Source organism: Oryx dammah, unplaced genomic scaffold, assembly GCF_014754425.2.
Source record: "Oryx dammah isolate SB20612 unplaced genomic scaffold, SCBI_Odam_1.1 HiC_scaffold_1, whole genome shotgun sequence".
Taxonomy (NCBI): domain Eukaryota; kingdom Metazoa; phylum Chordata; class Mammalia; order Artiodactyla; family Bovidae; genus Oryx; species Oryx dammah.
The window spans coordinates 87,175,110-87,202,992 of NW_024070185.1; the positions used below are offsets into that span (position 1 = coordinate 87,175,110).

Consider the following 27,883-nt stretch of genomic DNA (forward strand, 5'->3'; position numbering starts at 1 on the left):
CCGCCGCCCGCGCCCTGGCCCCCGCCTCAGGGCGGTCACGTCACCCCCTCCTCCCCAGGAACAACGTGGGGCTGTCGGCCGTGTGCGCCTACAACCTGTCCACAGCCGAGGCGGTCTTCTCCCGTGGGAAGTACATGCAGAGCGCCACGGTGGAGCAGTCCCACACCAAGTGGGTGCGCTACAACGGGGCTGTGCCCACGCCGCGGCCCGGGGCGGTGAGTGGGCGCGGGCTTCCCCCTGGGAGCGGGGAGGTCTGGGGGCACTCTCTCTGCTTCCTGGGTCCTTCTCATCAGCGTGCTGTGTCACAGCCATTTCTGTAAACTGCCCGAACGAGAAGGTGTTCTGGCTGGCACCGGATGCTTTGTGGGATTTCATTGCACAATAGATTTAGATCTGTTTCGTTTTCTGTGTCTTACAGAGAAACATGATTTCTTGGCAGAGAGATGAGCAGTACTCTCCATTCGTTAATGAGTCACATTTTTTATTGCCCTAAAAGTAGTAAATTTTATGTAGAAATCAGTGTGGGTATCTAGGCATTCATGTATGATGGGCCTGGTGAGCCGGGCTGTGTACATGGTCCACGGGTGGGACCGTGACCTGGGAGAGTGGCCTGAGGCTTGGAGCTCCCTCCCAGGACCGTCCCCCTCTGTGGGTGCACCTTTGCTGATGGGTCAGTTCTTTTCCTGCATGTCATTGAGCAAAAGGCGTTCACCTGTGGTCGTGAATTCTGGTGTACACATATTACAAGCTAGGACAGAGAAAAGAACCTTCATGCTCTCAACCTTTATGCTGTTTATATTTATAACTGGCCTGTTCTTAGCCATTTTTCCAGGCTTCTCTTCTGGGAGAGCTATCAAAAGAGAAATGTGTGGTTTCCAGTTTCAGACGTCTGACACAATTTTTTTCGTTTATGAGTTGATGAAAATGACTTCATTGACTGTGTATTATGAGACACGATTGTGTCCTGTGGAGAAAAAGACAGTTGCATTCCCTACCTGCTTTATAACTGTGTCTTTAGATTCCTGGGGAAAGGTCAGCTCAGTGTTTCTGTCTTGGCAAGAAATCCACAGTGTACTCCCAAGTTCTACACCTCGGGGAAGCCTCGACTCTTGTGTGAGTGCGTGCTGCGTGCCTGAGTGCCTACGGTGATGGCTGATCTGTTTCCTGCAGTGCATCAACCGGGAGGCACGAGCGGCCAACTTTTCTAGCTCGCTCAACCTGCCGGACAAGACCCTGCAGTTCGTCAAAGACCACCCTCTGATGGACGACTCTGTGACCCCGATAGACAGTAGGCCCCGGCTGATCAAAGGCGACGTGAACTACACGCAGATTGTGGTAGACAGGGCCCGGGCCCTGGACGGGACCATCCATGACGTCATGTTTGTCAGCACAGGTGGGTCCCTGGGTAAGAACATGGGTATGTCCAACCAGGGCTGGCTTGGTGGCTCAGTGCTAAAGAATCCACCTGCCAACGCAAGAGACACAGGTTCGATGCCTGGGTTGGGAAGAGCCCTTGGAGAAGGGAAAGGGCAACCCTCCAGCATTCTTGTCAGGAGACTCCCACAGACAGAGGAGCCTGGTGGGCTACAGTTTATAGGACTGCAAAGAGTCACACATGACTTGAGCAACCAAACAACAATAAAGTCCAGCTAATCTCTGCCACATGGAGCCAGCATCTCACCCAGGTGCCCGAGTGGTGGGAGGATTTATTAGTGTGTCAGAGGATTTCTGAGAAGTCCCCACACCTGGGTGGCTTCAGATCTCTGTGACCATCAGAACACCTGGAGCACCAGTTAAAAACGCAGGCCCTGACCCAGATCTAGAAATTCAGGTCTGATGGGTCTGGGCTGGTGCAGAGGGAGGCCAGGTGGTGCCACTGAGGCGAGGTACAAGCTGCAGACAGGCACGTCCTGCCTCCCTGAGTGAGCAACTGGGCTCGAGACCTGTCCTGACCTGCCGCGGGAGGCACACCTCTCCTGGTGGCCCGCAGACGCCAACACAAGTTTCCTGGAATGGATATGGGGACCAGGCAAAGGAGCAGCAGCAGTGGGCAGGCTCTGGTCAGTCCTGGGTGCTGCCCAGCCGCTGGCTTCCCCTGCCTGGGGCTCCTGGTGGCCTGGCACCCCCAGAGGCCTGTGGTGCCTAAGAACCATGCCACATTTATTTGGATGATGCAGTGTTGACCATTCTGATGAGGACTTAACAAAGAGCTGTTTATTTTTTCAGAAAAAGCTGGGGATGAGCCATGGCAGCTGGGTGTCCAGTTGTTTATTTTGCCTGTGACTCTTCCCTTTGTGGGTCTAATGCAAAAACGTCATCTGTTTCTAAGCCTCCTGTTGGGGGAAGGAGTGGGAGGCGGAAGGGTGACTGTTTGCTGCTGTGGCCAACAGCGCCAGCGCCATCCCCTTCTCCTGGGGACTGACATGCAGCTTTGACCTTGCAGACCGGGGCGCCCTGCACAAAGCCATCAGCCTTGAGAATGACATCCACATCATTGAGGAGACTCAGCTCTTCCAGGACTTTGAGCCCATCCAGAGCCTGCTGCTGTCTTCCAAGAAGGTAAGTCCCTGGGGGGCTGGCAGGGTGGCCCCACATTTCAGTGACCACAGCGTGGGCTGGGCCAGGCAGGCCCCGTCATCCATCTGGCCCAGATGAACCTACCTTCAGGCTCTTACAGAAAGTTCTTCCGTGAGCTTTGGGGTACAAGGAAGGCAAAGAAAGTGAAAGCGTTAATCACTCAGTAGGGTACAACTCTTTGCAACCCCATGGACTGTAGCCCACCAGGCTCCTCTGTCCATGGGGATTCTCCAGGCAAGAATACTAGAGTGGGTTGCCATTCGCTTCTCCAGGGGATCTGCCCGACCCAGGGGTTGAACCTGAGTCTACCACATTACAGGCAGATTCTTTGCCATCTGAGCCACTAGAGAAGGCAAACTGTGTCCTAAAAGTTGTAGAACCTCCCTGAGTTGTTGGAACTGATGTACGATGCTGTCAGGGGCTCCCTGGGCCGTGGAAACACGTCCTCGTGTGGGAACTTAGTGAGGTTGAGACCTCATCCTTGGGTGCCGTCCATGCAGCTCCCTCATTTGCACAGAAAACTGTGCTCTGAATGATGATATGCTGTGTCTGTAAAGCCCCCTTAGACAGGGTGCTGTCTCCTCACCAGGGGCAGCACGCTTCTTCCATTAAGGGTGAGAGTGAATGCTGAAGGCTTTGAGGGCCGTGTCGTTATAGCTCGAGAGCAGCCGTGGACAGTCCAGAAGCAAATGAATCCTGTTAGGCCCTAGCAAAGCCTTATGTACAGGCCCCGAGCTTTGTAGTTCACCTTTTCTTTCTTTTCTGTTTTTGTATTCTTAATTATCTGGCTGCACCAGGCCTGAGTTGTGGCAGGCAGGGTCTTTGCTGTGTTATGCATGATCTTTCATTATGGTGCATGGACTCTAGTTGCAGCACACGGGCTCGGTAGTTGGGACACGTGGGCTTAGTTGCCCCATGGCTTGTGGGACCTGAATTCCCTGACCAGGAATCGAACCTGTGTCCCCTGCATTGCCAGGCAGATTCTTATCCACTGGACCACAAGAAAGTGCCCCAAATTTTCATATGTCACAAAATGTTAGTCTTTTGATTCTTCTTCAACCATTTGAATATATGAAAATTGTTCTTAGTGGGTGGGCTGCCTGGAAGCAGCATGCGGGCTGGATCTGCCCTGCAGTCCACAGGCTGTCATCAGCTGTGCATCCCAATGGCCTTTGGGAAATGTGCCTCCCAGCTTGCAGCTGGGGTAGAGAGGGACGAGCAGAGCGCGGGCCCGGCTTCACGGGGCCTTGTCCACATCCTGCTCCAGGCGCGTGACTGTGAGCGCGGGCCCGGCTTCACGGGGCCTCGTCCACATCCTGCTCCAGGCGCGTGACTGTGAGCCTGCGCAGGCCAGTCCTGTCTCTATTTCCTCCTCTGTGCAGTGAAGTCTGGCAGCCCCTGGGAGGGTCCCGGCCCTGCCCTGTGACGTCCCCCATGCTGTGGCCCCTGGGCTGATAGACTCTGGTCAGCACCAGAAATTGGCCACCTGGCCACACGTCACATTCCCCTCTGCCGTAGGGCCCCCCATCACTCAGCCTCTCCCATCTGTACCCCGTTTGTAAAGCCTGGCTTAGGGGCACCAGGCTGGCCTGTCCCTGCTTCATATGGCATCGCCCTGTTGTTGAGATTTTTCCTCTGGATCCACAGCACTCCTGAGCTTTCCTCCCTTCATGCTGGAAAGAGGTTGTTCCTCTGGCCTCCCAGAACATCCTCCCTGCCCTGGGTCCTGGTGGGAGCTACACGTGGCTTGTAGGGCCCAAGCTCAGTCCTTCCTCAGCCCCGGAGCTGTGGGCAGCAGGACTGGGCCCCTGATAGGCAGGTGAGAAAGAAAAGAAGGCGACGTCTTGGTCAGGCTGGCCTTGCAAATGCTGCACGTGGGCTTTCATCCTCTCCCCTTCATCATGGGCTTGAGGAGTTGCGTCTGGTTTTCAGTCTCCTGTTGCAGAGGCCCCTCCCCTCTCGGCCTCTGCAGTGCTTGTCTTCTCCCTCCAATTCTAAAAGGGAAGGAAGACGGAATAGCCTGGTGGAGTTAGGCCCGCAGACTTAGATCTGAGCCTCTCGAGCCGGTGCTTTTGGCCACCCTTTGCCACGCCCTCCTGTACAGTGTTTTGAAATAAGGAAACCCAGGGGCCCTTCTGGGCTCCGCCATCTGGTTCAGGTGCTTCAGCCAAGCATGCTTAAAGCCTCCAAATGGTCAAATACTCATCAGAACCAAGGCCGGGCCTCCCCGTGTGGACATGTGGGGAGAACAGGGCTCAGCTCTGCTCCACGAGACATCATTCCTGGACCCAGCTGGCCCTGCCATCCTGACCCAAGTCTTTGAGGTTACTGATCCCACAGGAAGGATGAGGGCAAGATCGCCCACTGGAAGGTCTCACAGGTCAGTCCTTTGCTCATTCCCTGTGGTCAGGAATGGTCAAGTGGCCAGGGAGGGAGCCTGGCGACCCGGGGAGGGGATCGCCTTTCCCCACAGGAGCCCCCACTGCGCTGGGGCCCGGCTCATTTGCCTAGAACAGATGAGAATGCACCGTGCAGTCATGGAGTCCCACGCCTCCTGGGCTGGTGGGCTCAGGGTGGCTTTGGAATGCTGACTATGCTGCCATGGCAGCAGGAAGCGGCTGTTTGGGGTGAAAAGACACCGGTTCCTCCCTCCCCACTCCCCACCGGCAGGCTCTCCTGGGTCAGTCATGCCTGGTCCTCATTGCAGAAAGCTAATGAGCAGGCACCGCAGGGCTGGGGGAGCGCAGGATGGCCCGGCACTTTGTCACTCCCTCCTGTCCTCTCATGACAAGTGCATTGTGGTAAATGCACTTCATAAATTACACCTTAGAAGCATTAAATACATTCACATTGTGAAACCCTCCTCCCCATCCATCCCCAGAACTTCTTGTCTTCCAACACTAAAACCCCATACCCGTTAACCACTAAGTCCCCCTTGCTCCCATTCCCCAGGCCCTAGCACCCACCCCCCTGCATTCCACCTCTGTGTCTTTGACTACTCTAAGAAGAACCTCGTGTCAGTGGAATCCAACAACATTCGTCCTTTTGAGGTGGGCCTGTCTCCCTTAGCATCACGTCCTCCTAAAGGTTCATCCGTTTTGTAGCAGCTGACAGGATCTCCTTCCTCTTTGGGGCTGAGTAGCATTCCATCCTGTGCCTACCCCACATCTGCTTTATTCACCCCCTGGTAGACACTGGGGTTGTCTCTCCCCTGCTGCATGAACAGGCCTGGTCTCGTCTCTGGTGCGTACATGGCAGGCGTGCCCTGGGTCCAGGGGCCAGGCTAAGTGTGGCTTTTCTGGGGACATTCTGTAATGGTGAGATGCCACCTGTGCAGCAAAGGCAGGAGTCCCTCCAGCTCTGGCTGCATCCACCCACAACCACCCGCCGGTGGATGCAGAGATGAGAGCCCAGTGCTGCAGCTGAGGGCACAGTCCCCCAGAGGGTGGGGGCCTGAGCATGTGCACACTCAGCACAGCTCACAGGAGCCAGTGGTCCCCAGCCGGCTTGTTTTCTCTCCCGCAAGAGCTGAGGTGGAGCAGTTCTGCAGCCCTGCCCCAGTGCTCCTGTCGAACCTGAGCAGGTCTGCTGGCAGCAGCACCCTAACTCACCTGCACACTCCCGATCCTCACGTTCCCACGACCTGCTTTCTGACTCCAGGGCCACTCGTGGCCTTGGCACCTTTCCTCAGTGTCCCCGGTCTGGATGGCTCCCCATCTGCCCTCGTCTTGGTGACCTTGACACTTTTGGAGAGCACTGGTCAGCGTTTCATGGAATGCTCCTCTCTTTTGGGCATACCTGGTGTTTCTTGTGTTTGGATTGGGGTTGAGCATTTTGGGGAGATGACCTCTGTCTCAGGAAGGTGGAGTCAGTGTGACCTCTTGATTTTTGTGTTTTTTTTTTTGGCTGCGTCCAGTTTTACTTTTAGCATGTGGGATTTCATTGCAGCATGCAGGATATAGTTCCCTGACCAAGGCTTAAACCCAGGAGCATTGGGAGTATGTACTCTTAGCCACTGGACCACCGTGTTATCCCCAAACTCTGTCAGTGGGAGCAGCCCACCCCAGGGGGCCAGGAACCAAGCCCCAGCTCCTGGGGGTAGGGGTTGAAGAGTTTGGGGGCCACATTCAGCCCCCACAGCGGCTGATGCTTAGTTGTAGGCAACTGTGGGCTTCCCTGGTGGCTCAGATGGTAAAGAATCCGCCCTCAATGCAGGAGACCTGGGTTTGATCCCTAGGTTGGGGAGATCCCCTGGAGAAGGGAATGGCAGTATCCTTGCCTGGAGGATTCCATGAACAGAGGAGCCTGGTGGGCTACAGTCCATGGGGTCACAAAGAATCAGACATGACTGAGCGCCTAATGGTCTGTGGCTAAACAGACACCCAGTTCCCTCTTGCCCACTGACCTTGGTGTCCACCCAGGGGCCTTGCCTGCTGTAGTCACTGCCGTGAGGTCTCAGGCCACTTTACTGTTCCATATTCACTGGGATGGGTCAGGCACAGTCATGGGGGCTCAGCCCTGCCCTGTTGGGGAGCAAGGCTGAGTGGGCTGTAGGTGGGGGGATGGAGCCAGCCTGGGACATTCCCTAGGGGAGGCTGCCCCCCTCCCGAACCCAGGTCACCTGCCCCACTTTGCATGAGTGTCCACACCCTTGCCAGGGCCCTTCTATAGGTTCCTGCTGAAGTTGCCCACTGGGCCAGTCATCCCAGGAAACTTTTCCTCTCCTCAGAGTCATATGATCCCAACTGAGATCTGAGATGTCGTCCTGATTCCTTCTTGCGAATACAGGGTGCTCCTGGCCTCAGTGCCCAGGTCTCTGCCTACATGGACAGGCCAGCACTGGGCCTGGCTCTTGTCACTTGTCTTCACAGTGTGAGGCCGTCGCAGGGGCACTGCCCTCTCTCTCAACTGTGCTCACACACGGTGGGTCTGTGACCCCTGGGCCTTCGAGGCATCACAGGCCAGGAGATCTGGGGTCACACAGGGACTTTGCACTCCAGCCAGACAGGTTACTTGAAAACGCGTTTGTGAGGACAGAGGCTGTGTCTCATCTGAGTCTCAAATACGAAGCGTCGTGTAAACTTGGCAATCTTTTGACATTAAACAAAGGCCTTTCTAGAATGTCAAGGTGAGAGTGACTCACCAGCAAAGGAGAGAGAAAACGCTGAGCTTCTGAATCGCCAGCCCTGAATCGCCTGGTGGGCTTCAGGTGGATGCTGAAGGGCAGCCTTTGTTGTAGTTGAGCTCAGTGAGAAAAATCAGCGTGGCCCAATGGCCTCTGTGCCCAGTTTTCCTTCTGTGCTGCGGGCTCTGGGGCCATCGGCCTGAGAGGGAGATGTCCCAGGCCCAGTGCTGCGGAGCACGGAGGAGCCTGCTATGCTCTCTGCTGCTCTCCCTGGCTCAGATGGTAAAGAATCTGTCTGCACTGCAGGAGACCCAGGTTCAATCCCTGGGTTGGGAAGACCTCTTGGAGAAGGGAATGGCTACCCACTCCAGTATTCTTGCCTGGAGAATCCCATTGACAGAGGAGCCTGGAGAGCTACAGTCCATGGGTCACAAAAGAGTCAGACACGACAGAGCAACTAACACACTCTGAGCGTGGCTCTCCATTTCCCTAGCTGTGTTCATTTCTCGTAAATGTAGATGCGAGAGCAGTGACTGCCTCCTCTCTTGTCTTACTCTGTTTATTAAAACTCTGCTCTCCTCCAACATTCACTTCGGCCTCACTGGATTTACACACTGACACGTGTCGTCTCTGTGCTGGGGTTTACGTGCCGGAACACAAGATGAGCTTTGGAGGCTGTGGCCTCTGGCCTAGTGAGGCTGGGAGGGCGGCCGGAAGTGTCAGGCTAGTACCTCTTCCTGCACATGGCCTGGCAGAGGAGGTGCAGAGAAGCACTGCTGGCAAGTAAGATGAGGGTGGGCGCTCGGAAGGGGAAGGAGGGGTTTGCACCAAGGCCCAGTGTACTCTGAGTTAGTCTGTGGGCTCCCCTCAGCCTGCAAAACCACACACTGCCCATGATGTCACAAAGCTGCTATGCAGATCTGTCCAGGATCTAACGTGGCCTTGGACTACCTCCTTCTCCAGAAGCTTGGGGAGCTGCCTTGTCTCCATTCCCTGTGAGCTAGAGAAGCACCTGGCCCTTGAAGGCTGCCCCCACCCATGCCCACTGCTCTCGACTGTTTCACACCCACAGGGCAGGAAGTTTGTCTATGCTGGTTCCAACTCAGGCGTGGTGCAGGCTCCTGTGGCCTTCTGCGGGAAGCACGTCACCTGCGAGGACTGCGTGCTCGCCCGGGACCCCTACTGCGCCTGGAGCCCGGCCGTGGCCGCCTGTGTCGCCCTGCATCAGACTGACGGCCCCAGCAGGTACCGTGCGTGGCATGCCGGCGCCCTGCCCAGCCCCATGGCCTCACGCGTGTGCACCCTGTAACCCGTGCCCCATTGTCTTGCAGGGGACTGATTCAGGAAATGAATGGGGACGCATCCACTTGCCCTGGTAAGTTGCCCGTCCCCGCCACCTCCCCTTTAGGGGTGGCCAGGTCTCTTAACCATTTCATGACGCTTTGCTGCTGTAGCATTTCGCGCGTTTTGTTTTTCTTTCTCTACTCGGAACAGAGGTCGAGTATCTTGTGGCAGACCCCCGTGATGTTTCTCTGTCCCTTATATCGCAAAACAGGATGCCGAAGCCATGCAGAGTGTATTTACTGGAAGGCACTCTCACCCCAAACCGTGACGTCCACTCTTGATATGCCTCTCTCTTCCGCTTAGCTTGGGGCTACACCTCTAGTGGGGCTTCCCAGGTGGCGCAGTTTGATCCCTGAGTTGGGAAGATCTTCTGGAGGAGGGCACGGCAACCCACTCCAGTATTCTTGCCTGGAGAATCCCATGGACAGAGGAGCCTGGCAGAGGAGCCTGGGGGTCACAAAGAGTCGGGCACAACTGAGCAACTGAGCACACACACATACACACCACTTGTGAGCCGGAGGGAGGTGCTCAGGAGACATTAGTTCCCGTTCCCCTTAGGTCATCCCACCCCTGCCCGGAGGTCAGGCATGTCCCAGCTGAAGACAGGTGTGCCCTGGGCTCCCATCCCTAACCTGACAGATGTCATCACTTAAGACAGGTTTAGGAGGAGGGGGCAAGGCCCACCGAGCTGCTAGCAGAAGTTTGATACGTTTGACTTGGCGCCGCCACCGGAAGGCACAGCTGGCTGCTGTGCAGCCTCCCTGGCCTGGGAGTTCTCCCCATCCCGCGGGGCTGCCACTGGGAGCTCATCTTTGCTTTTTGGTCACGCATGTCTTTATCTCCTTAGCTGTTCTGGAAGATTCCATGTTGCTCCATTGGGTAAAATTCTTGTGTCCTCTTGTACGTGTTGACCTATTTTTGAGAGAAGTATTAGAGCGGGGTTGTTGATGCTGTGCACATTTATTTTAATGTTCCAGATAAAATTAAAGAAAGTTACCTGCAGCATTTTTTCAAGCATGGCGGCACAGCAGAACTCAAATGTTCCCAAAAGTCCAACCTGGCCCGGGTGGTATGGAAGTTCCAGAACGGCGTGCTCAAGGCCGAAAGCCCCAAGTACAGCTTGGTAGGCAGAAAGAACCTGCTCATCTTCAACCTGTCAGAAGGAGACAGTGGGGTGTATCAGTGCCTGTCGGAGGAGAGGGTCAAGAACAAGACGATCTTGCAGGTGGTGGCCAAGCATGTTCTGGAGGTCAAGACGGTCCCACGAAGCACAGTGGCCTCTACCTCGCCGGCCACACGGACAGAAGGCAGTCGGATCACCCCCAGAGTGTCAGTGGGGCCCACCCCAGTCTCCTCTCCCCAGACCCCAGCCGTGCGGCTCACCACGCCGGGTGCTGTCCCCCCACCGTCCAGCCCCGCGGCACCCACCAGTACGTCCTGCGAACCAAAGATCGTCATCAACACGGTCCCGCAAGTCCACTCGGAGAAGACACTGTATCTCAAGTCCAGTGACAACCGCCTCCTCATGTTTCTCTTCCTCTTCTTCTTCGCCCTCTTCCTCTGCCTCGTCTCCTACAACTGCTATAAGGGCTACCTGCCCGGACAGTGCTTGAAATTCCGCTCGGCCATGCTCCTCGGGAAGAAGAAGCCCACGTCGGACTTCTCAGACTTTGAGCAGAGTGTGAAGGAGACGCTGGTGGAGCAGGGCAGCTTCTCCCAGCAGAATGGGGGACAGCCCAAGCCAGCCCTGGACACCGGCTACGAGACAGAGCAGGACACGATGGCCAGCCGGCTGCCCACTGACCGGGAGGACTCACAGAAGATCGACGAGCTCCCGGTCAGGGACCGGCCGTTCGACGTCAAGTGTGAGCTGAAGTTCGCCGACTCGGATGCGGACGGGGACTGAGGCTCCGGCCGCCCGCAGGGCCTTTGTGTTGCCAGTTCAGTGCCCCGTCCAGCGCTGCCTAGGTAGCCGTCATCAGCAAACCTCAGCCTTCTGTGTCTTTTCTCTTGGGTCGCGCTTGTGACTTGGTTTCTCTTTGTCCTTTTGGAAAACAGCGAGCATCGAGTCTGGCCTCCCTGGTCGGTGGCGCGTTTGTGGAGTCGTGCCCCACAGGCTCACCCGTGGCCGCTCTGCGGCGGAAAGATGGCCAGACCGCCACTGGTCTGAGAAGAAGGGCCGTCCCCTCCTCGTAGCAGCCACTGAAAGATAATTTAATTCCAGATTGGAAATGACGTTTTAGTTTATCAGATTGGTAACTTATCACCTGTTGTCCAGGTGGGCACGGACCTTTCCTTCCACGTCATTACTTTTTAGGATTTTGCTTTAATTATGTTGGCGTGTTGGGTCATTTTATTTTTTTAATTACTAAAGCAGATGTTTTAATATTTGGAAGATGTATCTTCTGAATTTTGTTGTATATTAGGATAAAGGTATGGCTTACGTTGTTGCTTAAGATTCTCAGGGATAAACTTACTTTTGCTAAATGCATTCTTTTCCCCTTTTAGAAATGTAGACAAAATCATCTCTTGATCACACTTCTTTTTTTAATTATTCTTACAATTTTGTTCCTTGAGGGAAGCATCGTTTTTAGAGATTTTTCTTTCTGTACCTTTTTACTCTTGTCTTAACTCTTTCAAGGAGAAGGCTATGGGGGACCATTCCACGACACTGGACAGAGTTTGGAGGGAGGGACGGGCCCCAGAGTGCCATGGATGGAGCTGGGCTAGCCCAGAGCTGAGGGGACAAGCGTGTTACAATCTAATGCCCATGGCCACTGGTGGAAACCTCTCGTTCAGGCAGAACGTTCTCCAGGATGTCTTGGTCGTCTGAACATCGCCTTTTGCATTTTGCTTCCATCTCATGCTCTCCGCCTGCCCAGACTCTCTGTTTGGCCTAACTGAGCTGTCCACAACTGGAAAAGAGCTGGGTGGCCAGGGGGGCAGCCAGGCCAGTGCCCACAGCCCCCCAGCCCCCACATGCTGCTGCCGCAGACCTGCCAAGCCTGGCGCCATCTGTCAAGGTGCAAGTGGGCCGCACGGTCCTCCCATCACCGACGTCACACTCCACCTCCTGCTTTCCAGACGCCCACAAGAGGAGGCTTTCTTTCCGTGGCAAAGAGCAATAAACTCTGAGCGTGTGTGCCTGTGTGGCCGATGTCATCTTCCAGCATGATAGGATTTGACCGTTCTGGTGTAAACATTTGTGTTTTATAAGATTTACTTTGTTTTTATTTTTCTACTTTGAATTGTATACATTTGGAAAGTAACCAAATAAACAGAAGCTTATATCCTTGATGCGGGCACATGGTTCTCTGCGGCTCCTCTGCCGCCTCCCCGCGTGGCCTGGGCCCCTTTTCTCTCCTGTGCTTCATTCTCCTTCCCTGGCATGCGGTGCACTCCTGATGACTTCTCCTCAGAGCCCTCTCTCTTTTCTGTCCTCTGTCTCGCAGCCTCATCTCCTCTGCCCTTCCCTCCTCCGGGGTCCTCTTCCCTGTCCTGTCTGGGCCCCGACTCATCTTCCTCTCCCCGAAGCCCCTGGCCAGCCTCGGGCCCAGGGCCTGACAGCCACCTGCAGGTCACCTTGCTGCCGCCCTTCCTCAGCGACCAAGCCCAGCACGTGCATGCCCTGGGGACCTTCCATCTCTTCTGCCAGGCCACAGGTGAGCAGGGCACCTGTCCAGGTGGGGAAGGGGGGGGAGTTCCTCCAGGAGCACTACCTTCTTTACTGCACCCCTCTGGTAATCTCCAGCAACACTTAACTGTGACTCTGGAGCTGTTCCTGTGGACAGTAGGGCTCAACCAGTGTTTTCCATGAAGGGCCAAACTCTCGGGCTTTGCAAGCCATGGTTTCTGTTGCAGCTACTCGGCTCTTCTTTTGTAACCTGAAAGCTGCCGATGGGTGGGCGTGGCCACACACCCAGATTTATTTACAGACTCGAGCTGCAGCTTGCCAGTTACTGGTATATAAGGTTACTTCTGTGTTGGCTAACAGTTTGGGTTTAATAGATGTGCCATCTAGAGATTTAAAAAATGAACTTTAGAGCCTCCAGAATGGGAATTGTTTTAACAATTTGCTTCGAGATGTTTAAACGCAGAAAAGGTGTCAAGTCTAGTGTGCTCTCAGCCAAAGGCAGTGTTGGCCGGGTGCTGGACAACACCATGATGGGGTGTCAGCCACGCCTCCGTGCCGAGTGTGTCCCATGGGGGCTCTGGGCAGTGCTTGGTGGCCAGGTCTCCCCGCTGCCACCTTCTAACTCATTAGTAGCTACAGAGAAAACACAGAGCGTACTCCAGGCCTGCTCAAGAATAAACTTAGGAGGAAAAGCACATCCCTTTTTTTCTCTTTTTCACTGTTTGGAGAATTTAAGCAAGCTGTGGGAAGTGTTAAGCTGCTGCCCACTTCCCTGTGGTTGGCTCACGAGCCTTCAAGCAGCCATGTCCTCTGTGACCCTGCACCTGTAGCCGCTGGGGCTCTGCGTGGGCCCTAGGTGGTGGACAGGGAAGTTGTCCATGAAAGAGATGTTTGCAAACAGACCTGCGAGGGATGGGTCCATGTGACCCCCAGGTCACCTGGGTGCTGCTCTCAGCCCTGACTCCTCAGGCAGGTGCTGGGGAACTGCTTCAGCCCTCCCTGGCCCGGCCTGCGGTGGCAGCGTCCTCCACAGCCACCTGGGGAAGCTCCTTGGCAGTGGGAAGGTGGGGACACTTGGTGCTGGTGTCTCCAGGCTCCCTGCTGACAGACGCAGGCCTCAGGATCCCCACAGACGGCCTGTGAGGGCCCATCCCTCGATGGAGCGGTTTCGCTCTGTCTCCACTCGGGGGCCTCCCCTTCCCAAGGGCAGCCCGCTGGTGAGGGGCAGAGTGGACGAGAGCGCCTCTCCTCTGTCTGAGGCCATGCTTGGGCCCTGTCCCCAGGCTTTTCCTGCTGCAGGTGGCTGGGTTGGGTACCCCCCATGATACATACAGATCTAGGCGGGTGTTGCCCTCTTCTCCTAAATCTAGCCCATAAGCCCACGCTGGTTCCCTGTATAGTGCGGGTGTTCAAGCGCACGGTATGTAACATGGCAGCAGCCCTTGACAGCTCCTCCCCCAAGTGGTGGCAGGCACCGGAGCTCAAGCAGCCGGTGCAGGCTCTGCACAGGTGTCAGCTCCTGCCTCCACCTGCGGGCACCTCCCTATCCAGGCTGCTCCCACCTGGCCTTGTCTGGCTGTCACTGCGGAGCTGGGCTTACCAAACCGTCCCACGGTGGCTGGAGCGCTGGCCCAGCTAAGGCCAGGTCAGCATCTCACAGTGGGCACAGCCTTACAGCTGAGGGGCTGTGAGGGTCTTCTCCGCTCACTGTCTTCTCTGCCTCTCCAGATTATGCTGGTGGAATGTGTGTGTGCTTGGGCATCTGTATGTTGATATATGTATGTGTACATAGGTACGTGTGTGTGCTTTGTGTACTGACATATCTCTGTGTGCACACGTGTGCCTGTATGTCTGAGTGTTCTTGCATGAAGATGTATGCAGACACCCGTGTATGCGTATGTGTTTCTATTTGGTGCAGAGCACTCTGCACAACTGTGCCTTGTGGCCATGCTTCTATTCAAAGGCCTTGAGGCTTGAGTATGGGGAAGATGAATTCTGGGTTTGGGGGTCGTTCTCCTACCTGCTGGCTGTTTTCTGTTTGAAAGTTAGGAGTTAGGAAAATACCGATAAATGGAGAAAAGGGGTTCTGAGCTGGAGAAATCACGAAGGCATGTAGTCGTGTTCTGCTTTTCTGAAAAAATCCATGCTCTTGTGGCAAAATTAGAACAGATAAGCAAAGAGATCTTCCACTATGTGCATGTGAGCACATTTCATTTTGCCTGTAAATACAGATTAAGATATGGGACATCTCAGAGGTGTGGCAAGTTCAGATTCAGACCCATTGCAATAAAGCAACTATTGTGATAAAGTGAGTTGCATGAATTTTTTCCTTTTCCAGTACATTTAAAAGTTACATTTACACTATACTATAGTCTATGGCAAAACCAATACAATATTGTAAAGTAAAAAAAACACACACACACAATAAAGCAAAGTGCAATTAAAAAAAAAAAGAATGGAATAAGCATTATGTACCTTAATTTAAAAATGCTAATGGTCATCTGAGCCTTTAGCAAGCTGAGGCACTTTCATCAAAGATCACAGTCATAGTCACCATACAATTATTATATTAATGATAATGAAAAAGTTTAAAGAGAAGTGAGAATTAGCAAAGTGTGATACAAAGAAAGTGAGCAAATGCTGTTGGAAAAAATGGCACCAATCAACTTGCTCAATGCAAGGTTGCCACACACTTTTGATTTGTAAAAGCATAATCTCTGCAGTGTGATATTGCAAAGCACAGTCAAACGAGGCAAGCTTGTGCAGATCACAGCGATTGGTGATGTGTCCGTTTGCATGTCTGTGTAGATCATGTGCTCGCACGTGCACGTATATACACACAGAAAGTTTTGCTGTCGTTTAGTCACTCGGTTGTGTCCGACTCTGCCTCCCCGTGGACTGTAGCCCGCCAGGCTTCTCTGTCCACGGGATTCTCGTGGACTCTGGAGAGCTTCCCGGGTGACTCGGTGGTAAAGAATCCGCCTGCTAATGCAGGAGACAATGGATTTGATCCCTGGGTCAGGAAGATTCTCTGGAGGAGGGCATGGCCACCCACTCCAGTACTCTTGCCTGGAGAATCCCCATAGACAGAGGAGACTGGCGGGCTACAGTCCCTAGCGTCCCAAAGACAGACCTGAGTGACAGCGCACACACACATACGGACTCTAAGCCACTCAGGGGAATCTGGAGTGAGCGTCCTTGGTGCGTAATCAGAGCCTCTGGGTGCTCAGAGACCAGAACAGCACCCCTACGGGGGCACCTGACCGTCCAGAAGCTTGCAGGACTCGGTGTGAATGTGGGAGGTGAGCTGGCCCAAGAGCCAGAGTTGAGCACAGGGAGGGGGATGCCTGGAGCTGCACAGGACATGGCCCGATGACTTGGGGTGATCTTATACCCCTCTCCAGCTGGGGGCTCTCAGGCCCTTCACCTCTAGGATGGGTTGGCTTCCCTCAAGAAGGCGCCGTTGCTCAGAAGAGTTCTGGTTTTGTCACACAGTGGAATATACTGGAGAAGGAAATGGCAACCCACTCCAGTATTCTTGCTGGGAAAACCCCATGGACGGAGGAGCCTGGCGGGTTACAGTCCATGGGGTCGCAAAGAGTTGGACACAACTGAGCAACTAAAACACCCACAGTCAACTGTGCCTAGCAGTTTCCTTGGACGGTGGCTATGAGGGATGGGCCCAGCACCCCAAATTTCCGGGTAGCAGGCCCTGGGGAGACAGGGCAGGCGGGTTTGGCTTGCTGCCCCAGGTCCCCACTGACATCATGTGTTGGCCCTGCTGACCGGTTTTAACTTTTCCTTTCCCTCTCTAATCTCTTCTGCATTCAGAATGAGTTGGATAGTTTTTAAAAAAGAATAAACGGAACGTAAGTACTTTAACATTTTTAATACTTGACACGGTTAAATCCCCATTTAGAGAACATTTAACGGTGCTTCATGTAAAGGTCCATGTGGGAGTGATTTTCATGTTGTTTGTGCCCCAACGACTGTGGGTCTAAGGAGAATTTGGCTCCTGAGAGGTCCTGGCCTATATGGTTCAGGGTGACGAATTGTCCCCAGCTCAGGCCACCTGGGTTCTTTGTCTCAGCATCAGTCAGGATAACCTATCCGAGGTTCCTGTGACCCACGTTTGGGGCTCCCGTCCTGGTGACTCAGTGCGTGTCACCACTGGGCAGGGCGAGGAGATGAGAACCGACCTCACTGTCTGTTCTGAGAAGTCTTTGCATTTTTGATCAGTTATGGCTTGTGAGTATCAGCTTTTAGAGTTAGACTGCACGAAGTTGCCCACCAGCAGCGGAATGACTAAATGAAGCATGGTGTTACCAAGTGCCTTCAGTTAAAGGGAGGCAGGCACCCAGCAGATGTCACAGACACGGGTGTGTGTACCTATACGTGTGGATCTGCATATATGTATAGGTATGCATGTCTGAAAATAAGAGTAGAGTTATCTGCGGGTAGGGTACACAATGTTCTGTATACAAAAATGTATATTGTACCAAATTATGGTTTCCTGGTTGGCTCAGTGGTTAAGAAGCCGCCTGCCAATGCAGGAGATACAAGAGACGCAGGTTCGATCCCCGGGTCAGGAAGATCTCCTGGAGAAGGACACGGCAACCCACTCCAGTATTCTTGGCCTGGAGAATCCCATGGACAGAGTAGCCTGGTGGGCTACAGTCCATGGGGTCGCAAAGTGTCAGACACAATTGAGCACACATACAATGGTGATAGAACAAAACACCAACAACCCCACACAGAAAACAAGTGAACAGACCCCACAGTCCCCATGGGACCTGTACAGCAGGGAGCTGCCGTGTCAATCTCTTCTGAACACCTTTCAGAACTCCCTCCAGAGCCTGTGGCTCGTGTCTTTCTTCCACATAGCACTCTGTTTTATTGTAGAAGCAATATTTGCTTGTAGTGAATTTGAAACTTCAGGGAAGTATAAAGAGCAGAATCAAATCACATCTTTGAGGATCCTGAACGTGGTGGGTCAAAGGTGAACAGGCCCCAGGGGGTCACACGGGGACCTGACTCACTAGGAGTCCATCAAAGGTAATTTAATTTTCTCTCTCCCCTTGTAAAAAGCCCAGCACGTGACAGAAAAACGTCTCAGCCAGCCGCCTGCACCAGCCGCCAGCGTGCACACAGGCTCCCCCTAACAAGCACACCCAGATGCCTGTTGTTTTCTTGCAGTTTTTTTAATCCTTCGGCTCTATCATTGGTTTTTCCTGCTTGGTGAACTCCAGCCACAGATAGACGTAGTCCTGGTACTCCTGACCATCCTGTGTGAAATGTTTTATTATGTCCTTCCCAGGTTGGTGGGCATCTCAGATGGAATTGAACTCTTGAAAGCTGATTCTCAGGCAAGACTGTGATCAGGCAGGGCTGCTCTGGTCTAGGTCAGACTCTGACCTGCCCGCCTGCCCACCCAGGGTGGTACAATCGACATGGAATAGCAGGCATTTGTCAGGGAGCTAGGTCCCTGGGCAAGGAGGCCAGAAGGGCCCCCTGGTCCATATGGTTGGGGTGCTCGGCTGGCACAGGCAGTGGGGGGAATGGCCTCAGCACAGCCCCCTGCTCTGTTACTGGGAGCAGCAGGAACAGAGGGCGTAGGTTTCCCCCAGGGCCTACCTCCCTCTCCTGCCCGGCTCTGAACCCCTCAGGTGCCTGGAGCAGGCAGCAGCTGCTGCTATCTAACGCCTGGACTGTCCTGTGCTCTGTCACAGCTCAGCTCAGCCACAGGGTCTGCACACACCCCGGGAAGGAGCCTAGGTGCTGACTGGTTTTTTCAGTCGGAACTTGTCCTGCCTTTGGCCCACGTTAGAGTGGAAGCCGGTGTCTTATCAGATGCTGAGGAGATGCCCTGGCTTGCTTGTTCTTTAGTTGGGACAGGAGGTGGGCCTGACTCAGCACAGCCCTTGGGGCCCAGGGTGAAGCCTGAAAACCTGGGCTCACCCAGCCGCATGTTATACACAGGAACGGGGGCCCCATCCAGGGGGTGCCATGCTGAGTGAGGCTGATTCCAGCCTTGGGGCCAGAGCCCAGTTTTGCCCCAGGCTCTCCACACACTGGTCTCCAAGGCCCGCACCCCCCGGCCTCTCTGTAACGAGCATGGGATCTGGGGGTGACGGTGCATGGAACCCTGGCGTGCTTCAGGAAGCGGGCTTCGGCCTGGGCCCTTCTCCGCCTACAGTCTGTTTTCTTCCAAGTCCTTATTCTGTAAGACAGGCTGTCAGCCCTTCGCAGCACCCCGGTGCTCCTAGGAGCTCCTGGTGACAGTCCCACCCCTAGATGTGGAGGCCCAGCCAGGCCCCAAGGGGCAGGCAGCTCTGACCTCCCGATGCCACAGGGAGAGGGAGCAGGCTTCCAGGGGCAGAGCTTTAGGCCAAAGGTGGGGGCAGCAGGGCCAGGTGGGCACACGAGTTTCCCAGGCCCAGATTCTCTGTGCGGAATACACACCCTCTCCAGAGCACAGCTGCCAGGCATGTCACGGGGGTGCACTGTGTGCGTGTCCTGGGGACATGGCCATGCAAGGGCACCCGAGCAAGGTCAAGGAGCAGGGAGCTACAGGGTACCAGGTGGTGAAGTGTTTGTGCCCCTTTGCTCCCTGGGGACCACAGTGGGGAACCACCTCCAGGGAAAGGGCAGAGATTTAGGAGAAAGCTGTCCTGTCACTTTGGGACCAGCTGGGACAAGGCCCCTAATCTGGGAAGCCCCCAGCCCCTGCCTCCCATATCATAGGTCCCATGACCCCTAGTGGGGGTCCAGGGGTGAAGATGGTCTGTGTATCCCCAGGTCCTGCAGATATTCACTTCCTCTGGGAGAAGAATGGGCGCGAGCTGGAGGTGTGTGTGCCAACGCAGACCCATGCACTGCCCGATGGCAGGGCCCTCGTGCTCAGCTGGCTGCGAGATGCCCTCCGGGAGAGTGCCGAGTACCGCTGCTCTGTGCTCTCCTGGGCCGGGAACAAGACCTCCAGGGTGCGGGTCACCGTGACCAGGCTCGGTAAGTGAGCTTCACTGTTTACCCTTGTCCCTTGAGCAGCAAGCAGGCTTGCATGGGGACATTTCAGTCTGGGGATTACCTATCGGCTTTAATGAAGACAGAAAGTTACTTTTTCACTGTCCTATCTCCCAACTGCATGCCTGTGTGTGCCCACCTGCACACACACACACCTGGGCCCATACACATGCTGGCTGCCAATCCCGTCCTCCCAATATTAGACTGTTACATTAAAAGGATGGCCAACTCTGTATGGCCAGATAACAACTCTGTTATGACTTCCCCTTCTGTTTCTCACATAACCAACCACTGTGCTGATCCCTGTTTTCTTGGTTTATTGTTGTTTTTCTTGTTCAGTTGCTAAGTAGTATCTGACTCTTTATGACCCCATGGACTGCAGCATGCTAGGCTCCCTGCTCCTTCAGTATTTCTGAAGTTTGCTCAGATTCATGTCCAGTGAGTCAGTGATCTGAAACATCTCACCCTCTGCTGCCCTTTCTCCTTTGGCCTTCAATCTTTTCCAGCATCAGGGTCTTTTCCAATGACTCAGCTCCTCTCATCTGGTGGCAAAAGTATTGGAGCTTTAACCTCAGCATCAGTCCTTCCAATGAGTATTCAGGACTGATTTCCTTTAGGATTAACTGGTTTGATCTTGCTGTCCAAAGACTCTCATGAGTCTTCTCCAGCACCACAGTTCAAAAGCATCAATTCTTTGCTCAGCTTTATGGTCCAACTCTCACATCCATATATGACTACTGGAAAAACCATAGCTTTAACTATACAGACCTTTGTCAGCAAGGGATGGTTCTGCTTAATAATATGCGATCTAGATTTGTCATAGCTTTTCTTCCAAGGAGTGTCTTTTAATTTCACGGCTGCAGTCATCATCCATTGGTTTTGGAACCCCAAGAAAATAAAACCTGTCACTGCTTCTGCTTTTTCCCCGTCTATTTGCCAGAAATGATGAGACCAGATGCCATGATCTTAAGTTTTTTAAATATTGAGTTTCAAGCCAGCTTTTTCACTCTCCTCTTTCACCGTCAAGAAGCTCTTTAGTTCCTCTTCTCTTTCTGCCCTTAGGGTAGTATCATCTGCATATCTGAGGTAATTGATATTTCTCCTGGCAATCTTGATTCCAGCTTGTGATACTTGCAGCCCAGCATTTCGTGTGATGTACTCTGCAAAGTGTCCGATTCTTTGTGACCCCATGGACTGCAGCCCCCCAAGCTCCTCTGTTCATGGGATTTTCCAGGCAAGAAGTGGAATGGCTTCTGCCACTTCCTTCTTCAGGGGATCTTCCTGACCCAGGGATCAAACTCGGGTCTCTTGCATTGCAGGCAGACACCAAGGAATCCCAAATGAAAGTGAAAGTTGCTCAATCCTGTCCAACTCTGCGACCCCATGGACTATATAGTCCATGGAGTTCATCAGGCCAGAATAGGGGAATGGGTAGCTTTTCCCCTTCTCCAGCAGATCTTCCCAACCTAGGAATCAAACTGGGGTCTCCTGCATTGCAGGCGGATTCTTTACCAACTGAACATTCAGGGTATTCTGCAAAGAAGTTAAATAAGGTGACAACACAGGCTTGACATACTCCTTTCCTGGTTTTGAACCAGCCCATTTTCCTTGGTTGTTGTTTTGCTTGGTTCATATTTGTCATTACTGCCACCCAGACTCTGCAGTTAAACCCCCGATTAGCACAGACACACTGGCTCCCCCTACTGTCAGCTCCCCAGACCCTCTGCACCAGGAGCCGTGTGCCTCCTGGGAACCAGCCCTTCCTGCTGAGGCTGGAGATTCCGTTCCCCTGGTATTGGGTCTCATGACCTGTTTCTGGTGTTCCTTTGACTTTCTCCGTTTTTCTCTGTGTTTCCTCTGGCACACTCAGTGTGTCTGGGGGAAGACAGCATTTTGAGAGCCTATGTCTTTTCTCCATCTTCACACTTGAGTCCAGCGGGGCGGACAATTCTGATGTGAAAATCATTCCCTAGTGTGATGCTGGCTCTGTCTTCTGCTCCTGAGGGTCTCCCTGTGACCACCATCTTTCTGAGCACTGTATCGATCACTGCCTGGCTAGACCCCTTACACATGGTAGCCTCTGCCCTGCAACTATCTGAAGTATTCAGCACTTACTTTTCTCATTTCCTGTCTCCATGAAACTGTCCTCCTACATCCTGGGCTACTTGGCCTGGCCCTCTGTCCATCTTCTCTATCCTGTCACCTCTACTTATTAGCTTTTCTCAACTTTACTTTCTCACCTGTCGGTGAATTTTTGTCCCACTGTCACACTTTAACTACTCAGAGGTTTTCATTCTGTTGTCATGACCGCATTCTCTTCTCATCTCATGGATGTAGGATCTTCTCCCCTTTCTAAGGTTATTGAGAGGGTTTTCCAGTTCTTTTCCCTCTCAGCTGTCCCTTTTTTGATGGCTCTGTTTCCCTCCGAAGTCTTGGGACCCCTGATAGTCATCTACCCAAGGTGTGGCCTTTGGATGGGCAGCATCTGTCTACCTGGGAGCGCCTTCGAAATGCAGAGCCCCTCCCAAGTTCCGGGGGCATCTCAAGTTCTCCAGGCAGTTCCTAGGTGCACTAGGGAGTTGGTCTGCCCTGCGCCCCTCCACTGTCACATGGAGGGGCTCCAGCTAAGTCCACATGGCTCAGGTTGGATTATCCGTGAGGACAGGGGTTGGCAAGAGGCTGAGGCCTCATCATTTAGTCTGTAAGCCCAGCATTCGGTCTGCCTTCAGAGCAGGTACTGCCTAGGCCCCTGGTCCCGAGCTCTCCAAGACCACCAGTCTTCAGGAGCAGACGGAGGGCAGCATCCTGGCTGTGTAGAGTGGTTAGGGCCTGGGGGCTGTGCAGGAGTGCACAGCCTGTAAGCGACCTGCGAGCCTGCCCTGTCTCAGCTCCCAAAGTCCCGACCGCCTCCCCACTTCACTGCTGCCGGCCTTGGACCCTGCAAGCTTGCGTCTGCTGGTTCTACCAAGGCTGTTTCCACTGGTCCCTCTATTTCTCAACTCCCAGCTTTTCAGCTTCCTCTCCTGTTCTTCATCCATTTTCAAGATGGAGTTTATATGTAAATGTGCATATTTTAAAAGGTCCTTTGAGTGGGAATTGCCAGGGAAAAGAAAATGACAGATACTCTCCCCCACCTCGAATTTCCATTCATTTCTGTAAAATGCCCTTGGCTGTTACTGTCAAGATAAAATGAATAATCTTGTGAGAGGTTGAGATGGTTACATAGCATCACTGGCTCAATGGACATGAATTTGAGAAAACTCTGGGAGATAGTGGAGGACCAAGAAGCCTGGCGTGAAAGTCATGGGGTTGTGAAGAGTCGGCTATAACAGAACTGAAAATAAGTGCCTTACAAATTGTGACCTTGTATCCATAAGTCAAGTGATCAAACACACGCAAAGAGGTGTGGAGTGAGTGGCAGGTGATGTAACAGGATGCCAGCCCTAGTGACCGAACTGGTTTCCGAATGTTGGCAACCAATCTCCCTCGAGGGAGGTGGCAGCAGCCCCAGCCTGCCAGGATAAGTGCAGTGCCCCATGAGGTGTGGGGAGTTAGCCCTTCTGGCGGCGAGGTGCCAGTGAGATGTGGGGGACAAGGCCAGTGTGGCCTTGGGGAGCAGCTGCCATGGGAGCTGGGAACAGCAGGCAGGGGACATGACTGGGGAAGCCCCCAGAGCCAGGAAGTGAAGGCCTGAGGAATAAACAAGACTTCCCTGGTGGCTCAGACAGTAAAGCGTCTGCCTACAATGCGGGGGACCCAGGTTCAATCCCTGGGTCGGGAAGATCTCCTGGAGAAGGAAATGGCAACCCGCTCCAGTATTCTTGCCCAGAAAATCCCATGGACGGTGGAACCTGGTAGGCTACAGTCCATGGGGTCACAGAGTCAGACATGACTGAGCAACTTCACTTTCACAAGCCCACTCGGCTTGGCCCAGCAGAGAGGTGTCACTCAGCTCGCAGCACAGCCTCTGTGGCTGGAGGAGGGGCCCCACCCCGGGGGCCATGAAGGCCTGGAAGCTGAGATCTGGAGCGCCCCCTCTATCTTGCAGAGGCGACCCAGCAGGAGAGGTGGACCAGAGAGCTCGCCAGCTGGAGGGCCGTGGCTGGGGAGCACAACCGCATGATGCAGAGCTGGAGGAAGGCGTGGGTACGCGGCCAGGCCCGAGGGCGGGCAGGGGTCTGGGCAGCTGTCCCTCTTGGGGGCCTATCCTGCCAGGGGGCCCCATGTGCTTCCTCCTGGCCCACCAAGCAGTTGTGCTTTCTGAAACCCACACCCCTTCTACCTGTCGCCCTCCAGCCTGGGGGGAGGGAGAGGGGGCTCTTACAGGAAACCAAGTTAGGTGGAGCCAGCTGCTTCCAACAAGAGGCCCCCCATGGTCACCCTGACCCCTAGTCCAGAGCTTAGTAGGCCCAGGCTTCCCTGTTGCAGGACCCTGCTCCCCCCCACCCTCCACCCAGGGAGCACATGGGAAGGAGGTTCCAGGCTTTTCTATTCTACCAAGAACTGAAGTCCACGGTGTTCTTTCAGGAAAGCTGCAACCGGGATGCACTCTAGCCACAGGAAGCCGTGCTGACCAGGCTGACCGTGCTGCCACCTGCCACGCAGCCCCAGAGGCCGCAGGGCAGTGAGCTCCCTATCCACTGGACACAGCTCTTCGGGTTGCACAGCATAGAACACGGAGCCCTGAGGGAGCCTGCGCAGTAGCCAGAACGTCTGTTTTAATTAGGTACTTAGATGGGACAGAACGGCCTGTCTGGCAGGAGCAGGAAAGCAAGGTTAACAGGCTATAGACAGGAACTCTGGTTAAGACAGCAGTGTGCATGACGGGTCCTTTTCCAGAAGCACTGTTGTTACACTCCACAGGTCTGAGTTAATTTTGTGTCATGCAATGGGTTGTCCTTCACACAGCCCAGTGTGAGCTCAGCTCTCATGACTGCTGGTTTTACTGCTCTGGAGCCCCCTTCACACTCAGCTCTGAGAGACAAGGCAGGAAGAACAAGGCTCCAGATGACCAGAATTTGCCTTAAACCTTGAGTGCTGAGGTCCAAACTCAGGAGCTAACTTGGATGGGAGACTTTGTGTTATTATTCACTAATGTCACTGCCTGCTTCCTAAAGCTTCAAGTGTGAACCTGTCTACTAGCAGCCATGGCCCAGGTGTCGAGCCTGTCTGATGGAAAAGCCAGCAGGTCTGCGTCTCCTGGGTCCCAGTCACTCTGCTCACAGCAGTACGGGTCTAATGAGGCTACTCTGTCCACGTGCTATGGGGTCCCCAAGTTACTCACACTGCATCTGGAGACTGCTGTGTGTAAATGTGGCAGCCGAGGCTGCTCAGCCTGGAACCTTATAGGCACTGTTTGCAGAATGACTGCTTTTAGTGGAATGTTCCTCTATCATAAAACCAAAATCTCTGTTAAATTAAGTGGTACTTCTCATGACCCTAGCAAATGGACATCTCGGCCTCATGACCACAGCCTGTTTCCAGACCCCTTGTTCTGAAGCTGGGTGCCTTTGTTCAAGAGCAGCACACATTTCCAGCCAGTCACCTCCAGGATCCGTTGTAAACAAGGCTTCTGAGGATGGCTGGTTTTGGGGTCAAAGTCATCCTGGTTACCACCGAGCTGTCGGTCCACCTTGTCAACAGAGGCCGAGCTGGATCACAGATCACCCACGATGCACTGTGACAAGACTTTTGGTACAATATCCATCCGCTCTCACTGTGGGTCTCTTGTGGGGTGGTTGCTCTGCTCTATGGGCAGGGCCTTCTCCTTGGTGCTAGGATCAGAACAGACACTTGCAGTTATTGTAATATCAGCTTGTAGGGTTCTGATGGGAAAGGCAGTTATGAGGATGAGTTCTGATTCTCTGAACAGTGGGAAAAAAATAAAAGAGTTCCACTGAAACGTTTGCTCCATCAAGAGTGTCTGTACTCGGGAAGCCTGCCTGCTTCCCACGGTGCCATCAGCATAGAGTAGGTCACTGTGTCACCTGCAGCAGTGGCCTCTGCCAGGAAAGTGACACCATGCCCTGGCTGCCAGGGCAACCCAACGTTAAGTCACACGAGAAGCAAAGCCTCTTAACAGCTTAATGTGATGTTAAAACCCACCTACTTCGTTCAGCTAATCTGACCACCAGACCCAGAGGCCTTGGGGCTCTAGACAGACAACCTGCATCTCTAGCAGAGACTTTTTAATGTGGGTTTTTTTTTTAATTTATCAATTTTATAGTTCTAGACTGCTGAATACAGCTGACAAGTTAACTTTCTGCCTGTAAGTTCATTATGGAACCTTTACTCTCAAATAATCTATTTTCAAACCTACCACAGTTGATGGGGACAGTGGGGTGGGGACCCTCCCTGCTGCTATTCCTTCTGGTGGCCCTAAGGGAGAAACCTGTGACCGGATGGAGAGCTTGCCGGACCAGATCGCATGTTCCTCATTGAAACAGCTCAGAAAGTGTATGAGAGCAGGGTACTCATTGGGAACAATAGATGAAAAGACAGACTGGTACTTTACACGGACAACCTCCACCTCGCCGCCAGCCCTGGCCACAGCAGGCCCTGTCCAACTCACTGTGCTGTGCTCCTGTCACTCGGTCATGTCCAACTCTTCTTTGTAGCCCACCAGGCTCCTCTGTCCGTGGGATTTTTCACACAAGATTACTATAGTAGGGTGCCATTTCCTCCTCCTGGGGACTTACCAACCCAGGGACTGAGTCCGTGTTTCCTGCTTCTCTTGCATTACAAGTGGATTCTTTAACACTGAGCCATGCAGGACGCCCTTCCAACTCGTTATTTCACATTATTTTGCTTCCCACAGGCCACTCACTCACAAAAGTACATCTGCCATGACTGAATTCAACTAACAGCACTTGCAAATCCCACAAGATACCTTGCTTGCTTGACAAACGCAAAGCAGTGAAAGTCTGATCCTGCCGTTTCTCATGTGACCAGCTCGCCAGCAGGTTGGACCAAGGTGGGTCCAGCAACAGGATCTCTAAGGGCTGGAGACTTCACAGTCACTACCTTCGAGATCCAAGAGATATGAGAGCAGCAAACCTCTTCCTGCTCGGCCCCCTTCAGTTCAAAGAAGAGTGCCCCCAAAATACAGATCAGTATGTAGGAAGCGCTGATTAGACCAAGGTGACCAGAGTCTCCTGTGAAATTAAATAATCACTCTTTATTCAAAATAAATAAGCCCTCTTACTTACAGGAAAATATGAAAGTAAACTTCTATCTTTCTGGCCTCTAAGAAACCACATTCGCAATATGTTCATTTACAAAAGAAACAAAAATATTTGTAAATTATCAAAACTGAGATTTAGGAACTTCAAAATTGTTTCTTTGAAAAATAAACAATAAAAGGAATATTCATGTCAAAAGGTCACAGGTTAAGAGAACTGACTTTCCCTCTGAGGCTCATTTTAGCAGACCCTCCAAGTATCCCCAAATCTTCTGGCTAAAAAGCCATATCCTGAGAAAAGTATTCCCCGTACCCGACCCCCACGGCTTCTGCAGGGCTGTGCAGGTCACTGGGACTGGGAACACGGGGCGGAACTACCCCGCCTTCGGAGCCACATCGCCTCAGCCCGCCACTGCTTTCCACAAACTAACTTGGCTCAGCTGTCCTGCAATGGAGAGATGTTCCATAGCAGCAGAGTACTCTGAGTACCACCTTGTCCAGCATTTTCCAGACTCATATTGTACTCAGAGAGCCGAGGCTGCGTCCCAAGGCTTTGTGAGGGTCTCCGCCAGCCTACCGAGTGCCCCTCCTCAGGACTCGCAGCTCTTAGACAGCTACAAACACTGCTGGTTACTTCCCCAGTTGAACAGCCATATACAACACAAGTAAGTCAACGAAAAACAGAAGAAGAAAAAGGCCCCAAAGTCTTTCAACCCCCCACCCCCAGCTCAAATACACAAACACACAGGAACGAACTCTTGTTACAAATTCAAGTTCATCATCTGAGAGGTTGAAGCCTCCAGCGACTCCTCCAGCTCCAGGGCACACCGACTGTACACTTCCACATGGTTTCTCCAGACTTGAACTGGGGAACAAGAAAGCACGCCACTAACAGACAGGCAGGATCAGCCAGGGAAAGTGAAGTCACTCAGCTATGCTCGACTCTTTGCGACCCGTGGACTGTAGCCCACCAGGCTCCTCTGTCCATACGATTCTCCAG

At 53.4% G+C, this 27,883-nt stretch overlaps 2 protein-coding genes across 9 annotated transcripts in view; one reads left to right on the forward strand and one right to left on the reverse strand.

Moving 5' to 3' along the window:
* SEMA4D (semaphorin 4D) overlaps positions 1 to 25,605 on the forward strand; it is a 127,900-nt gene extending 102,295 nt beyond the window's left edge. For 3 of the 4 annotated variants that reach the window (XM_040237725.1, XM_040237734.1, XM_040237742.1), the window contains exons 11-16: positions 59 to 215; positions 1,171 to 1,393; positions 2,444 to 2,559; positions 8,775 to 8,947; positions 9,034 to 9,077; positions 10,024 to 12,342. In XM_040237725.1, coding sequence (XP_040093659.1) covers positions 59 to 215; positions 1,171 to 1,393; positions 2,444 to 2,559; positions 8,775 to 8,947; positions 9,034 to 9,077; positions 10,024 to 10,952 — 1,642 coding nt within the window. In that variant the 3' untranslated portion in view covers positions 10,953 to 12,342. Of the gene's footprint in view, positions 1 to 58; positions 216 to 1,170; positions 1,394 to 2,443; positions 2,560 to 8,774; positions 8,948 to 9,033; positions 9,078 to 10,023; positions 12,343 to 12,498; positions 12,709 to 19,478; positions 19,689 to 23,751; positions 23,850 to 24,230 lie in introns of those variants that run through there. The other variant, XM_040237750.1, reaches the window with a different exon arrangement.
* A 1,255-nt stretch (positions 25,606 to 26,860) lies between these two features.
* SECISBP2 (SECIS binding protein 2) overlaps positions 26,861 to 27,883 on the reverse strand; it is a 39,359-nt gene continuing 38,336 nt past the window's right edge. For 4 of the 5 annotated variants that reach the window (XM_040237762.1, XM_040237785.1, XM_040237781.1 and 1 more), the window contains one exon: positions 26,861 to 27,748. In XM_040237762.1, coding sequence (XP_040093696.1) covers positions 27,645 to 27,748 — 104 coding nt within the window. In that variant the 3' untranslated portion in view covers positions 26,861 to 27,644. The remainder of the gene's footprint in view (positions 27,749 to 27,883) is intronic. The other variant, XM_040237770.1, reaches the window with a different exon arrangement.